The 14196-nt window shown below is 38.8% G+C and overlaps 1 protein-coding gene across 1 annotated transcript in view; it reads right to left on the reverse strand.

Annotated features, from left to right (window-relative positions):
* Window positions 1-249: 249 nt before the first annotated feature.
* The window catches only part of smc4 (structural maintenance of chromosomes 4), a 61243-nt gene continuing 47296 nt past the window's right edge, over window positions 250-14196 (reverse strand). The window contains exons 17-24 of the mRNA XM_080185480.1: window positions 13949-14075; window positions 12833-13022; window positions 12515-12659; window positions 9141-9314; window positions 7556-7735; window positions 7216-7448; window positions 6514-6697; window positions 250-2112 (exon numbers count right to left, since the gene is read on the reverse strand). Coding sequence (XP_080041606.1) covers window positions 1942-2112; window positions 6514-6697; window positions 7216-7448; window positions 7556-7735; window positions 9141-9314; window positions 12515-12659; window positions 12833-13022; window positions 13949-14075 — 1404 coding nt within the window. The 3' untranslated portion in view covers window positions 250-1941. The remainder of the gene's footprint in view (window positions 2113-6513; window positions 6698-7215; window positions 7449-7555; window positions 7736-9140; window positions 9315-12514; window positions 12660-12832; window positions 13023-13948; window positions 14076-14196) is intronic.

Consider the following 14196-nt stretch of genomic DNA (forward strand, 5'->3'; position numbering starts at 1 on the left):
AAACGCACTCAATAAGATGCAAATTTCATTAAGCAAACTGATAACATTGTGAAAATTTAATGGCCACATTTTATTCACAATCATTAAAACATTTTCTCTATGCCACCCAACTATCTACAGCTTCCCATCCAAAAGAAAAAAGGTGTAAAAGAGACCAGGAAATCAACACCAGCACACATGCAAAGACATACTCTCTGCCTTGTTGTATGAAACACAAGAAATGCATATATCAATAATATATTTTTTAAAAAAAACTTATCTCCAGGAACAACTTAGATGCTGCTTAAAACCTACCAAGCTTTATACCACCTGCCTTAATATTGTCGTGTGTAACTGTGATCAAATTTTGTTTTATAATACTCCAGTTAAGTACCTGGGGATGTAGATTACCCATGACGTGGAGATGCTAGCATTGGACTGGGATAAGCACAGTAAGAAGTCTCACAACACCAGGTTAAAGTCCATTTGATTACAGCTAATCAAGCCTTAAAAAGGTACAGGCAATATGAATGGAGAGAGGGCCAAGCACAAGTTAAAGAGGTGTGTATTGTCTCCAGCTAGGACAGTCCTGGCTGGAGACCTTTAAGACTTGATTACCTGTAAAGACTCGCATCCCAACCATTACCTTGTAAATTGAGTTTGTGTCTGAATATGCCCCGTTCGTGAATACAAGTCTTCCCTCATCTGATGAAGGAGCAGTGCTCCAAAAGGTCATGCTGCCAAATAAACCTGTTGGACTTTAACCTGGTGTTGAGACACTTCTTACGATGTATATTACATCATATAACCAGTACACATCCAAATAAACCACTAGTTAATATGACATTTAATAATAGTACTATGTAAATGTCCAAATGCAAACTTGATTTAATAGAATTTTGAAATAAAGCTGCAATCCAAGCAACTTAAAACATCAGTGTTAAGTTGGCAGTGTGTAAAACCAACATCAAGGAATCTTAAATCAGCTGAAATGAGAGTTTAATCAAGAAATGCAAGTACCTACAGTAAAAATCATAACATATAGAGAATTGCTGGGAAAGATATAAAGTTCAGAAGAGTAATTTAAATAAGCCAACATTAGGCTTGCAAATGCCAAATAATATTAACTATTTCACTAAACTCAACCCAATTTTCAGTCACCTCACTACCGAGCAACCCTTCACATCCTACCAGATTCCAGTATCCTAACATCCAGCAAACTGCAATATCAGCTTCACTATGAGAATCCCAAAAGCACTAAATTGCCAGCATTTGAACAAAACATGTAAAAAGAAAAGCCCATCTAAAAACCAAATACTCATACCTCTTTCAGCCTGCACACCAACCCACTGAACAATAAACGGGGGCAGCAGTGAACTAACCAACAATTCATTTTTATTCATTCACTACAGGCTGCGTTTGGCATTTGAATCCACTCACTGGCTGTGTCTCACACTTCTCAACCTCCCATTAGCTGCAGTTTCATCCATAAAGCCACCCTGAGCCCACTTCATTTCTCGGTTGACAACACTGCACCTCCCCAAAAGCTGGCTGAATTTTCCAGTCATTGGTAAAGGTGACATAACTACTGTTTGCCTTTTTGGCAATCAATCATTCGTAGATGAAAACTCAAAAAGTCAACTATACAGCAAAATGTTTTGACAATGATTTTTAATATAAAAGTATTCAGCTAACTATAGTATATTAAAACACTTTATTTTGCTCACATACAAAATATATACAGTATCTAAACTTAAAGAATTTGCTAATATTTGGATTATGCATAAGGAGCAATATTGAAAGACCTTCCACATTCATAGTTCAAGGTTTACACTACCACTTCATGTTGCGATGAACTCCCAGAAAAACAGCAGCATAAAAAAGGGTCAGAAGAATAAAAAAGATTTCTTTAAAAAAATTATCAGTCTATTAAAAACTTGATGGCATCGCTATCATCTGGACTCAGGCTGTACTGATTACTTCAGGAAGTGCTTGAAGACTGATGATTTTAGGGTTGGTTGCAACGCTCTTCGTTGTATTGTGGGTCTTGTAGATTCCAACCAGCCTATCAGCAATTTCAAACATATTATTCCTCAAAGAAATGATGATGAATTGAGCATTCTTGGTTTGTTCCTAAGGAAAGAAACAGGAAACTCCATCAAGACAGACATTTGTTGAAACTTGTGCATAAATTCCACCTACTTTCTATCAGCGAGTTGTCTGACAAGCAACAAATAATTGAGATCCGTTCTAGTGATTTGTTTGCCTTGTCTTCTGTTAAGGATATACTATTTAATCAAACTCCAGAGAGAAGAGTAGGATGACAAAGGCACTAACAACTGTGTACACACAAATCACACCAGCATTTAATCAGCTTTAACTCTGCAGCCTATGATTAGAGATACGTTTTCTACTACTGACTAAACTAGAACTAATTTGTACATTAACTTACAGCTTTATCTTAAGTAGATGGTCTACCACTTCAGGCTCCATTAATAAGTAAGGATGGGTTTGACAAAGCTTTGACAAAGGGTCATCTGGACTCAAAACGTCAGCTTTTTTCTCTCCTTACAGATGCTGCCAAACCTGCTAAGATTTTCCAGCATTTTCTCTTTAGATTTCAGATTGCAGCATCACAATAATTTTGTTTTATTTAATAAACGAGGATGGTTAGCTAATCACCTGAGTTAATGCAAATGACCCCAAAATTCCAATTCTGTTGTCGTGAACGTCAATCAGTGAAGGACATCATTAATGCAAGACCATACTCCATTAGCAACTGATGCTTCCATTAGAGCGCTCAGTGACACTGAAGAAGGGAACATCATCATTTGGCAAGAGGCGGAAGAAGACCCACTCTCTTTGCCAGCAATGTGAGGCCAAAGAAATTACCTGCAGAAATCAATCTGCTGTAGATGTGCCTTCCCTGCCAAGAGGAAGTATAACTGGAGCACTAAAGTCAAAAGGAGAAACACAATGGGTACAGACCACATGCAGCACCTGAAGGTGGCATTTTGCCAATTCAGGAATAGATTCTGCAAAGGGACCACGCAGATATTGTCCTCCAGCACTGCATAAATTACGACAAATAAAGCTACAGTTTGGGAAAGTAAAAGATTTAAATTCCTTCTACTCAACATAGGCAGCATCTCTCTGCACTGTGTTTCCTGCTTGCATAATCTAGATTCTTCCATTTTCCAAAGCTTTTAACTGAACAATATTGCCAACATGTGCTAACGTAAGGCTGCCCATTGTTGGCACTAATCAAGGTTAACACTTGGTTAACACTAGGTTGCCCATAGCCTTAGAACCATAGTTGCTTGAAAGCATTTTAGAAGGCACATGCAGCAGGCAAAAGACTGATCTCATTAATTTGGCTGAATTCAAACAGAACAGCTCTTTTTCACCAGTTTCCTAATGCAACTTGAATAAACCCAACTATGTCTGCACTTGACACTAAACAGCGTGCATTATCACCTCTTCACTGAGGTTTCAATTTTTTTTGGATTACTTTAAAAAAAGTCTAATAATATATCAATTGGCTTTATTTTATAAATTTGGGCACTCTTTATGTCAATGGTGGATCCGAAAGTCAATTGCAGTGGTTACTGTCCTGTCTGATACTGACATGGATATAGATGGATTACTAAATTAATTATTTTACCATTTCCTTTGGGTGTCAATTATTTATTTACACAACAGACAAGAGGCGGTGGTACACTGGTATTGTCACTGGACTAGTAATTCATGGACCCAATTTATTTATTAGTGTCACAAGTAGGCTTACATTAACACCACAATGATATAATTGTGAAAATCCTCTAGTCACCACACTCTGGCACCTGTTCAGGTACACAGAAAATTTAGCATGGCCAACGCACCTAACCAGCATGTCCTTTGGACGGTGGGAGGAAACTGGAACACCTGGAGGAAATTCACGCAGACACAGGGAGAACATGCAGATTCAGCACAGACAGTGACCCAAGCTGCGAATCGAACCCGGGTCCCTGGTGGCGGGAGACAGCAGTGCTAACCACTGTGGTACCATGCTAACCTCAAGGTAATGCTCTGGGGGCCTGGATTTGAATCCCACCCTTGCAGATGGTGGAACTTCAATTTAACAAAACATAGAATTAAAATTCAAATGACGACAATGATTGTTGTGAAATCCCATCTGATTTACCTGCTATCCTTGTCTGTCTGGCTGGCTTCCATGTGACCCACAGCAATGTGGTTGATTTTTAAATGCCCTTACAGATAATGATCCACTGCAGACTGGTGGCACTGTGATATATAGTCATTCAGTTTCCCTCAGCTTATGAATTAGTACTCCCCCACACTGAACACCACGTGGAAGGAGCAGAGGTGACAAGAGTGCAGAATGTACGTCCACAGCACATCCACCACAGACTGAGTTGGCCAAGTCTTCAGCAGGTGGTGAGAGAAAAACATACTTGACCTCATCCTCACCTGTCTGCTGTAAATGCATTTGTCCATTACAGCATCAGTAAGAGTGACCATCGCACAACAGTCCTTGTGGTGACAAAGTCCAGCCTTCACAACGAAGACACCTTTCACCATGTTGTGTGGCACTACCATCATGCTAAATGACTTCAAACAGATCTAAGCCTCTGAGGTGCTGTGGGCCATCAGCAGAATTGTACTCTACCACAATTTCATGGCCTGGCACATTCCCCACTCAACCCACTGAGATGTTTGGTCTCCAATCAGTGCTACCATCTTCCTTTGTACCTGGCCTGGCACAAAGGCAGATGGTAGCACTGATTGGAGACCAAACATCTCAGTTCCAGGACATCATTGCAGGAGTTCCTCAGGATGGGATCCACGGGCCAACCACCTTCAGCTCCTTCATCAATGATTTTTCTTCCAACATAAGGTCAGAAGTTGGGTTGATAAATGGCAAGTAACATTCACACCACACAATGACCATCTCCAACAAGAAAGAATTGAACCATTGCCCTGCCATTGCTGAATCCCCCACGATGAGGGAAGAAATGGCCTAGTAGTATTATCATTAAACTATTAATCCAGAAACTCAGCTAATGTTCTGAGGACCCAGCTTCAAATCCCACCATGGCAGATGGTGGAATTTGAATTCAATAAAATATATCTGGAATTAAAAACCTACTGAAACCATTGTCAATTGTCAGAAAAACCCACCTGGTTCATTAATGGCCTCTAGTGAAGGAATTCTGCTGTCCTTACCTGGTCTGGCCACAAATCCACAGCAATGTGACTGACTCTCAAATGCCTTCTGAAATGACCAATCAAGCCACTCAGTGGTTCAAGAAGACACCTTACCATCACCATCTCAGGAGCAACTAGGGAAGGGCAACAAATGCTGGCCAGCCAGTGACACCCATGTCCCACGAATGAATAAAAAAAAAACCTAGTTTAGAAACTAAACTGGACTAGTCATGTAAATACTGTGGCTACAAGATCAGGTCAGAGGCAAGTAACTCCCCACTTCTCCAAAGTCACAAGACACAAGCTAGGATTGTGATGGAATAGGAGTCTTAGCAGTGTTGAGGAGCAGAAGGACCTTGGGGTCCGGGTCCATAGGACTCTTAAATCGGCCTCACAGGTGGAGGATGTGGTCAAGAAGGTGTATGGTGTACTGGCCTTCATTAATCGAGGGATTGAGTTTAGGAGTTGGGAGGTAATGCTGCAACTTTATAAGACCCTTGTCAGACCCCACTTGGAGTACTGTGCGCAGTTCTGGTCGCCTCACTACAGGAAGGATGTGGAAGCTATTGAGAGGGTGCATAAGAGATTTACAAGGATGTTTCCTGGATTGGGAGGCATGCCTTATGAAGATAGGTTGAGGGAGCTAGGTCTCTTCCCTGGAGAGACGAAGGTTGAGAGGCGACCTGATAGAGGTTTATAAAATGTTGAGAGGAATAGATAGGGTGGATTCTTGGAGGCTATTTCCCTGGGCTGAAATGGTTGCTATGAGAGGACACAGGTTTAAGGTGCTGGGGAGCAAGTACAGAGAAGATGTTAGGGGTAAGTTTTTCACTCAAAGGGTGGTGAGTGAGTGGAATCGGCTGTCGTTGGTGGTGGTAGAGACAAACTCGCTGGGGTCTTTTAAAAGACTTCTGGATGAGTACATGGGATTTGATGGGATTGGGAGTTACAGATAGTTCTATGGCCTGGTAGGTATGGATATGTGGGCCGAAGGGCCTGTTTGTGCTGTAGTGCTCTATGTTCTAATACTCCTCACTTGCCTCGTTGAGTGCAGCTACAACAACACTCAATGCTCAACACCATCCAGGACAAAGGTAACCCTTCCACAAATCTTCAATCCCACCACAACAAACAGTGGCAGCTGTATATGTCACCTACTAAGGCTCCTTAGACATCACCTGATGAAAAAGCCGAGAAGGCTTGAGAGACCATTTCTCACTTAACCCGTAGTATTTTTAACTCTTACTGTTTATGAATTTTTCAGTGTTCATATCATGTACATTTTTTAAACATTTATTCTTTCACAGAAACCGACTATATACTTACATAGATATAATGAGCAACAATTGAAACATTTCTAAAATCCAGTGCTGCGTCTATTTCATCCATAAAGTACAAAGGAGTGGGCTTGTAATGGTGAAGTGCAAAAACAAGAGCCAGAGAACTGAGAGTCTTTTCGCCACCAGAAATGTTGAAAATTTTTTTCCAGCTTTTCTTTGGTGGACGTACACTAGAAAAGATAATTTACATCATCATTTAAAAATTAAAACAGCTATATAAAGCATTTTGTTTCTCAAATCCTAACATATTGGGCTTAATTAGCATATTGTAATTTATTTTATACAGTCTGGCTTCAATAAAGTGATTTGATGTCGCTAAAATTGCTTAGGTCAAAGGCAAGTGTGTGGGAAATGTTAAAAAAAAATCACCAACTGTTTTGTTCGTTTTGCATCTCACGGCTGCAACTCCCCCCCGCCCCCTCACTGGCTTTATTTAAAGCAAGATTTAAGAATCTTAGAAGAGATGTGATACACATCACAATTTTCACCTTTTAGAATTAGTTCAACTTGCTGACATTTTAATTTTAGTTAGCAGCTTGTTCTAAAATTACAATATCCACTTCTTTCTGTCCGTCTTCCACCAAAGGAAATTTCCTATTGGTTGCCAAAGTAGCCACTCAGGGCAGTCAGTCAATATGCAGTTATGTAATCTACACACATTTTGTTTGGAGAAAATCAGTTTTCCAACCTGAACATAATTCCTTCAGAGAAAGGATCCAGACTGTCCACCAACTCCAGCTCAGCATCACCACCCAGTGTAAGCATTTGGTAATTCTCCTTCAGCTTATTGGTGATCATATTAAACCCAGCCATGAATTCATTAAGGCGTTGTTTTCTTAAATCTTCAAAGGCACGTCTAAACTTATCCCGCTCATTAGTGATTTCATCCAGCTCTGCCACACGGCGTAGGTATAGTTCTTCCTGCACACAATTATAATATTGTGTATGACTGTCTATAGGTCCAATACAAGAACAGTTCAAATCTAACCAATGAAGGAGAAATCACTGCAATGCAACCTAAAACTTACTTTCTTTTTATATTCTGCAATGGAACCCAAGTTTGGCTTCATTTCCAGACATTTAGCTTCTAGTAATGCAATCTGATTATTTATCACATCTGGATTTTTGAATTCCAGAAGATCTTCCTCACTCAATTCTGGAAGTTTGTCTGTCGATTTATCAATCGGATGTAAAGAAAGTTTTGATATCTGGGAACAAATTACAAGAAGTTTTAAAATACAATCTGATATTTTCATTTACATTCACTTCTACATTTGTTCCAAATTCAAAAGTAATCAAATGAATCCTGGTCAGTTATTTAATTAACCAGATTTTTACTAAAGACTTTTCAGCAGGGGTGGGGGGTTGGAATCTATCCTACATTGCTTGTGCTTGGTGTCATCTAATCCTTCTAGAAGACTAGAACCAGGAGAGCTGACAATGTCAAAGAATCAAGTCTGCTCAGAGGAACTTGTTTGTTTGAAGAAATCTTAGAGAGCATTGGTTAGGCCACAGCTGAAGTAGTGTGAGCAGTTATAGTCACCTGCACTATAAGGAGTACAGAGGACATTCATTAGTACGTTGCCTGGGATGGAGCATTTATAGGCTTGGATTGTTTTCTTTAGAGCAGAGAAGGTTGAGGGGGGGACATGATTGAGGTGTATAAGATTATGACAGGAATGGGCAGGATGAATAGGAAAGAGTTGCTCCCCTTGGTTCAAGGGTCAATCACGAGGGGGAAGGGGGCAGGACATGCAGAGGGGATTTGGGAAATAGCTTTTCAGAGTGTGGTAGGAACCTGGAATATACTGCCTGGGAACGTAGTGGGGGCCAGGAACATTACAACTGTAAAAAGTATTTGGATGAGCACTTGAAATATAACATTCAAGGACATGGGACATGTGCAGGAAAATAGGATTAGTGTGCATTTAATGATAGTTGTCACTGCAGGCTCAATGGGCCACAGGGCCTTTTCTGCGCTATGACGTTATGTTTGCCCTTCCCTCTTCAGTTACAATATTTGCTCATTGTCTCAAATAATTAAAAGCAGTCAAACTAATTATGGTGTCCATATGAAGGAAGGCTAGGCTATGATTTGTTGCCAGCATCTTGCACTGAATATCATTTGGTATCTTACCAAACTGGGCAATTTTCTATTGCAAGTCTTGACATTAAGTATTGGAAGGACCTTCATTGTAGAAACTCTGACAAGACATTTCCCACATATGAGTGCTTAGATACAAATCAAGAGTTCTAGACCATTTCCTTGTCTTCCTAACCTAGGGCAAAAAGACCACCCATGACATTGCTGGATCAAAGTTAGCATTGACAATAAATGAAACCTGGTCCTTTCCTCATCTGTATGCCTCAGCTGGGTCAAAATTCTGGAACTCACTCCCTGACAGCACTGCAAGTGTATCTAAACTGCAGGGGCCACAGTGGTTCAAAGTGGCAGCTTACCACCTTCCCATGGACAATTAGGGATTGGCAATAAATGCCAGCTTAGCCAACAACATCCACACAAATTAATTTTAAAACAAGGTACTCGCTAAATTAATTCAGCATTAATGGAGTTTAACTATGCTGAAATGATTTCTATTTGTTCACCCTTACTTCTTTTTGCCAGAATTTCATCTTTGATTGGTGCTCCGCAATGTGCCCATCTATTTGTTCCAACTTTAGTCGTATACTGAGAGTTTCTTTTTGAAGTGCTTGTTGTTCTTCTTGAATTCCTTTCAGTTCTTGAAATAAACCATTATGCTCCTCAGTCACCATTACCAATGATTCCTATGTAAAATAGCAACAGGAAATATTGAATATATAACACCAAAGGATCTTTAAAATCACGCCAGACAGCAGTTCAGTATTTCAGCCACCCGACTAATCATGGCTCAGTTGCCTTTTAGTAACATATTAACTTTTGATCATAAAGTTCCTTGACTACACTTGAACACAGACACACACAAAGGTTATATTCAATGGTCCTGTCAAATTATGTCAATTTGTATACGAACAGTTGATTTGTGAAATGCAATTAGTTTTTCAGAAGACAGACCTTAAAGTAGCTATTAAGTACAGAACACAAAAAAACTAACCAAATTAATATGAATAATCAAGATGCAAGAAGAGTCTGATGATGCATTGTATTAACATGTAAATATTCTAATCTATAGGTCAGTATGTTGTTTTACTCTGCTCTTTCATTTTATATTTTTCTTGGAAAAATGATGGATTGCAAAACTTAGCCCAATTCACTTGGAAGCTGATTTTAAACACTGACTTCAAAGTGAATATAAAATTCTATCATGTTATGATCATTCTTGTCTAGAGGTCCTTTACCATTGATTTTTAATGGAAAATGACACGCCTATAAATAGTAGTTCTGGATTTGCATCTTCTTATTTGCCTTTGTACACAGTCAACCACAATAAAATGCATTCTCTAATCTGCCATATAGGAATAGGGCCTTCAACCCTATTAGGTTTTTGAATAATCCTGTCTCATTGTTCAATACTAGGTCTAGTACAGCCTGCTTCCGGTTTGCTATAGAATATACTGCTTGCTATAGAATGTACTGCGCTAAGAAACTGCATGACACACGATAAACTTATTTTCTAAACTACCTTTGCCAATTTGCCCAATCTACACAAAGTCATCAATGATTATTATGGTACCTTTCTTGCACACTATTTTTCCCTCTATACCCTGCCCTATAGTGTAACTGCTGTTAGGAGGCCTATAAACTACTTCCACAAGTAAGCTCTTCTTAGGTTTTCTGTCTCTCATCTCCACCCAAACTAATTCCAAATCTTGCTCTTTTGAGGCAAGGTAATCTCTTACCGCTGTACTAATGACATCCGTAATTAGAGTCACCCCACCACTTTTTCCTCGTCTCCTTTCTTTTTGAAATGTCAAATGCCCTTCATTATTAAGGTCCCAGCCTTAGTCACCCAGCAACCTCCCATTCATTGGTTCTGTCTACACAGCCCACTGCCTCGGCAATGCAGCCTGCATAATTAAGGACCCCATGCATCCAGGACATTCTCTCTTCCACCTTCTTCAGTTGGGTAAAAGATACAACAGTCTGAGGTCACATACCAACCGGCTCAAGAGCAGCTTCTTCTCTCCACACTTTTGAATAGACCTATCTTGCATTAAGTTGATCTTTCTTGAGACCCTAGCTACAAGTGTATCACTATATTCTGCACACTCGTTTGTTTCCTTCTCTATGAACAGTATATTCTGTATAGTGCGCAAGAAACAATACTTTTCACTATATGCTAATATGTCTGATAAATCAAAAACCTTGTCTATAATGGCTATCAGGTCATACATAGTTTGCTATGCATGTTAGCAATTCATCCATTTTGTTAAGAACCCTGTGTGCATTCAAATAAAGAGCCTTTAACTGTCTTGAATATTTTTGTAATCTCTGGCCTTATCGCCTAGTGCACTCCTAAATTTGCACTCTGTTCCTTCCATCTCACTCTGGGCATCTTTACCCAAATTACTAACCTGTTCCAGTATATCGTTATCCTTTGATTTATTACATCTCCTCTCTCAATCCCACCCTTAACCTTTTATCTTTAAATAAATTTGCCCAAATATCCAAGAAAGGTAATTGAAAAAACAAAATCACAATGTCAAAGAGAATGTTTTCTTTTAGTCCCAACATCACCAAAGCGATGCAACAGTTTCAAATGGTTGAAGACCCTATTCCTGTACGGCTGATCAGAGAATGCATTTTATCGTAGTTGACTGATCGTGTACAAAGGCAAATAAGATGCAAATCCAAAACTACTATTTAGAGGCACGTCATTTTCAACTAAGGAGAGTTAAGTACAATGAGAACAGCTAAAAGAAAATGGAGGCTGTCATTAGATCAGCTGAAAAAGGAAATTGAAAAGGGGATTGTAGACAGCTGTGGAAAAAAACTGAGAAAGATTTTTCAGTTGTGTACAGTGAGATGGCAATCAAAGACCACTGGAGGCTGTTCAAGTGCAGGTTATGGAGGACTCATTGGGAAATATTAAATGAAGGTCTTGACTCTTGAAAATGTTAGATGATGAAACAAATAATGCAGATGAACATGTTTTTTTCAATAGAAGTAAGAATCAGAAATTAGAATTGTCAGGTTAGGTGATATTCACAATCCTCTTGAATGCAAGATAAAATTTATGCAAGGTGATGGATGACAGAAGTCTAGTCAGCTTGTTCTGGAATTTTACCTGCTCTCACACAATCCAAAATTTGCACTTTCCTGTTAGCTTCCTGACTGCTCATAACAATAATCCAGGAAATTAGGCATTAAGATATTTCACTGCTTTTTGTGCTTTATTATGCAAGTAAGAAAACTGGACTCTAAAAGCAGTAAACTCTTCAATGATTAACCATTGTTAAACCAATTGAAGTCTTATCCAAAACTCTATCATTGGAACAGATCAAAAATAGCTAGATAACTTGTGCCACCTGTTAGGCTGATCTGTACGTCAAATGTGCTTACACAATTTTACTTCATATCCTTTGATACTCTTACGTAAGGCCTTATGGCCTTGAAATTATCAGCTGTACCAGCATCCACTGCCTCTTGGAGAACATACATTTTTTGGAGAAAAAATGCTGCCTGATTTCATTCCTAATGTATTGTTCTGTTTCATGTCCATTTTGACCTGATTATGCACCTTGGGACGATTCTATATTAAAGACACTATATAAATCATAAATCTACTGTTGATTAATAGAGGCCAATAACTCAGTGACAAATTTTAATCAGGTAGCAACACCTTTACGAGTAAACAAGCTTTTGGTTAGTGCTTCCAGTTGACTCTGTAGCCATTTGCCAATGGTTGTGTGTGCTGAATCAAAACATTTGCAGCCATTATGTTGTTCACAGTCACCAAACTATAAATCGCTCTAAAACCAAGATAGTGGATTTAAATTAGTGGATGGCACAGCTCATTAACAGAACTACAACTTCTGTTTTGTACCTGAGCTTCAGTGCATTCTTTCAATACAATGGCACCCTTTTCCTCCACTTGCTTTAATTCTTCTGTTAGATCTTCAATATTCTGTTTGTTCTCTTCAATTTCTTCTTCAGATCGCTTCACTGCTTCTTCCGCCTTTTTAAAGTTCCTAGAAGAGAACGTTTGCTGTAACTTGCATAAACATGTCACCAGAAAGTTAAATTATATTTCCCCAACCTCAGCAAAAGAGAAAAAAAAAGGGAATGTGAACACTGCAAATAAAAGTGCATCAATAAACAATATTAATTATACTATAATAAATCAGGATCAAATACAACTTACCTTCCTGCTGTCTTGATAGCAACCTGGGCCTTTGTAATGGAAGAGGTGCAATCATCTATTTCTTTGTTAATTTTGTCTAATTTATCCTGTTGCGTTTTAAGCTTTTTATTGTTAATGTCAATAATGAGTGTGTGCAGCCGGTTAACCTCTGCCTCAATCTTACCAGCCATTGCTGCAGCATTTTCGTACTCTGGAAAAACAATCCAATTGTTAACTTCAATTTGTCAAAACATTGCACACACTATTACAAGCAGTATCCTATTTAATTGCGCCATAAAATGACCCTGTCGATAACAGATTAAGGCAACCATTCACATTTTGAATTCCCTCTACTAATTACAACATTTTATGATAATTTATGCCCAATTTGCTCCATGCTATTTTAATAAAGCTAAGCTGTAGTAAATCAATGCACTAGGTGTATCATTCACAATATTTTTAATTATTCCATCACAAGTAATTTATTTCACACGCAAAAAGGATAAAAGGTGTAATTATCTGTCTTTGAAGCAAATTTTACTATTTTGAAATCATGGCTGAAATCTTAGCAACATTTCTAATGCTCACGAAGATTTCCCTGACGTAACTGTCTATTTCTTCTGGGGTCTTCTGATTCTAGCTGACACAGGAATGGGCAGCACAGCATCCATGGGTAGCGCATCTCCAAACTAACACCAGTGAGTGAGAGTGTTGGGGAAAGAAGAGGATATACCTCTTTATTATGGTAGCACATGGTAAGTATTTAAAAGTTCAGCCTTCTAATGAATGCATGTGTTAGTTCAAGAATGGCTAGATGGGCGAATTGATGGTCATTGCGAGGGGTGATTCATAAGTCAGTGTTAGATGTACTCTCTCCAACAATGACTTAAAGATATGGACCTTAATGAAAATTAATCCTGGAAAGAATTAATTGTCTTTGGTACAGGAAAGGGCTCAGTCAAGTGGGATCTTAAATGACATGCTGCAGTAGAGAAAAAAAAAAATCATAAATGGCCTTAGATATTTTACTGAATTGATATTTTTTACCAAGTGACTATTGTTCACCTAGTTAGTGACTTTTCCAGCTCTCACAACTTCAAATAAGAGAAATAATAAATGGATAAAAAGGCAACCAACCTTTCTTAAAAGCTTCCAGTATTTTCTGCAGCTCTTTCTGTTTGTTCTGATCAGGTGCTGCTGCTGCCACATTTGCTTCAAAGTCCTTCACTTGAACTGTCAAGTGAGCCTGCTGTTCAGTCAGACCCTAAATTAAAACAGTGCATAAGAGATCAGAAATCTATGCAAGATTCTCCAAATGGCAGTTTCCATAAACCAAAAGTCAAACCAGCACCCTTCAGAGCTATCAACAATTGGTTTGAGTCAGT

This window comes from Carcharhinus amblyrhynchos, chromosome 3 (genome assembly GCF_965287045.1).
Source record: "Carcharhinus amblyrhynchos chromosome 3, sCarAmb.v2.hapA, whole genome shotgun sequence".
In the NCBI taxonomy this organism is placed as follows: domain Eukaryota; kingdom Metazoa; phylum Chordata; class Chondrichthyes; order Carcharhiniformes; family Carcharhinidae; genus Carcharhinus; species Carcharhinus amblyrhynchos.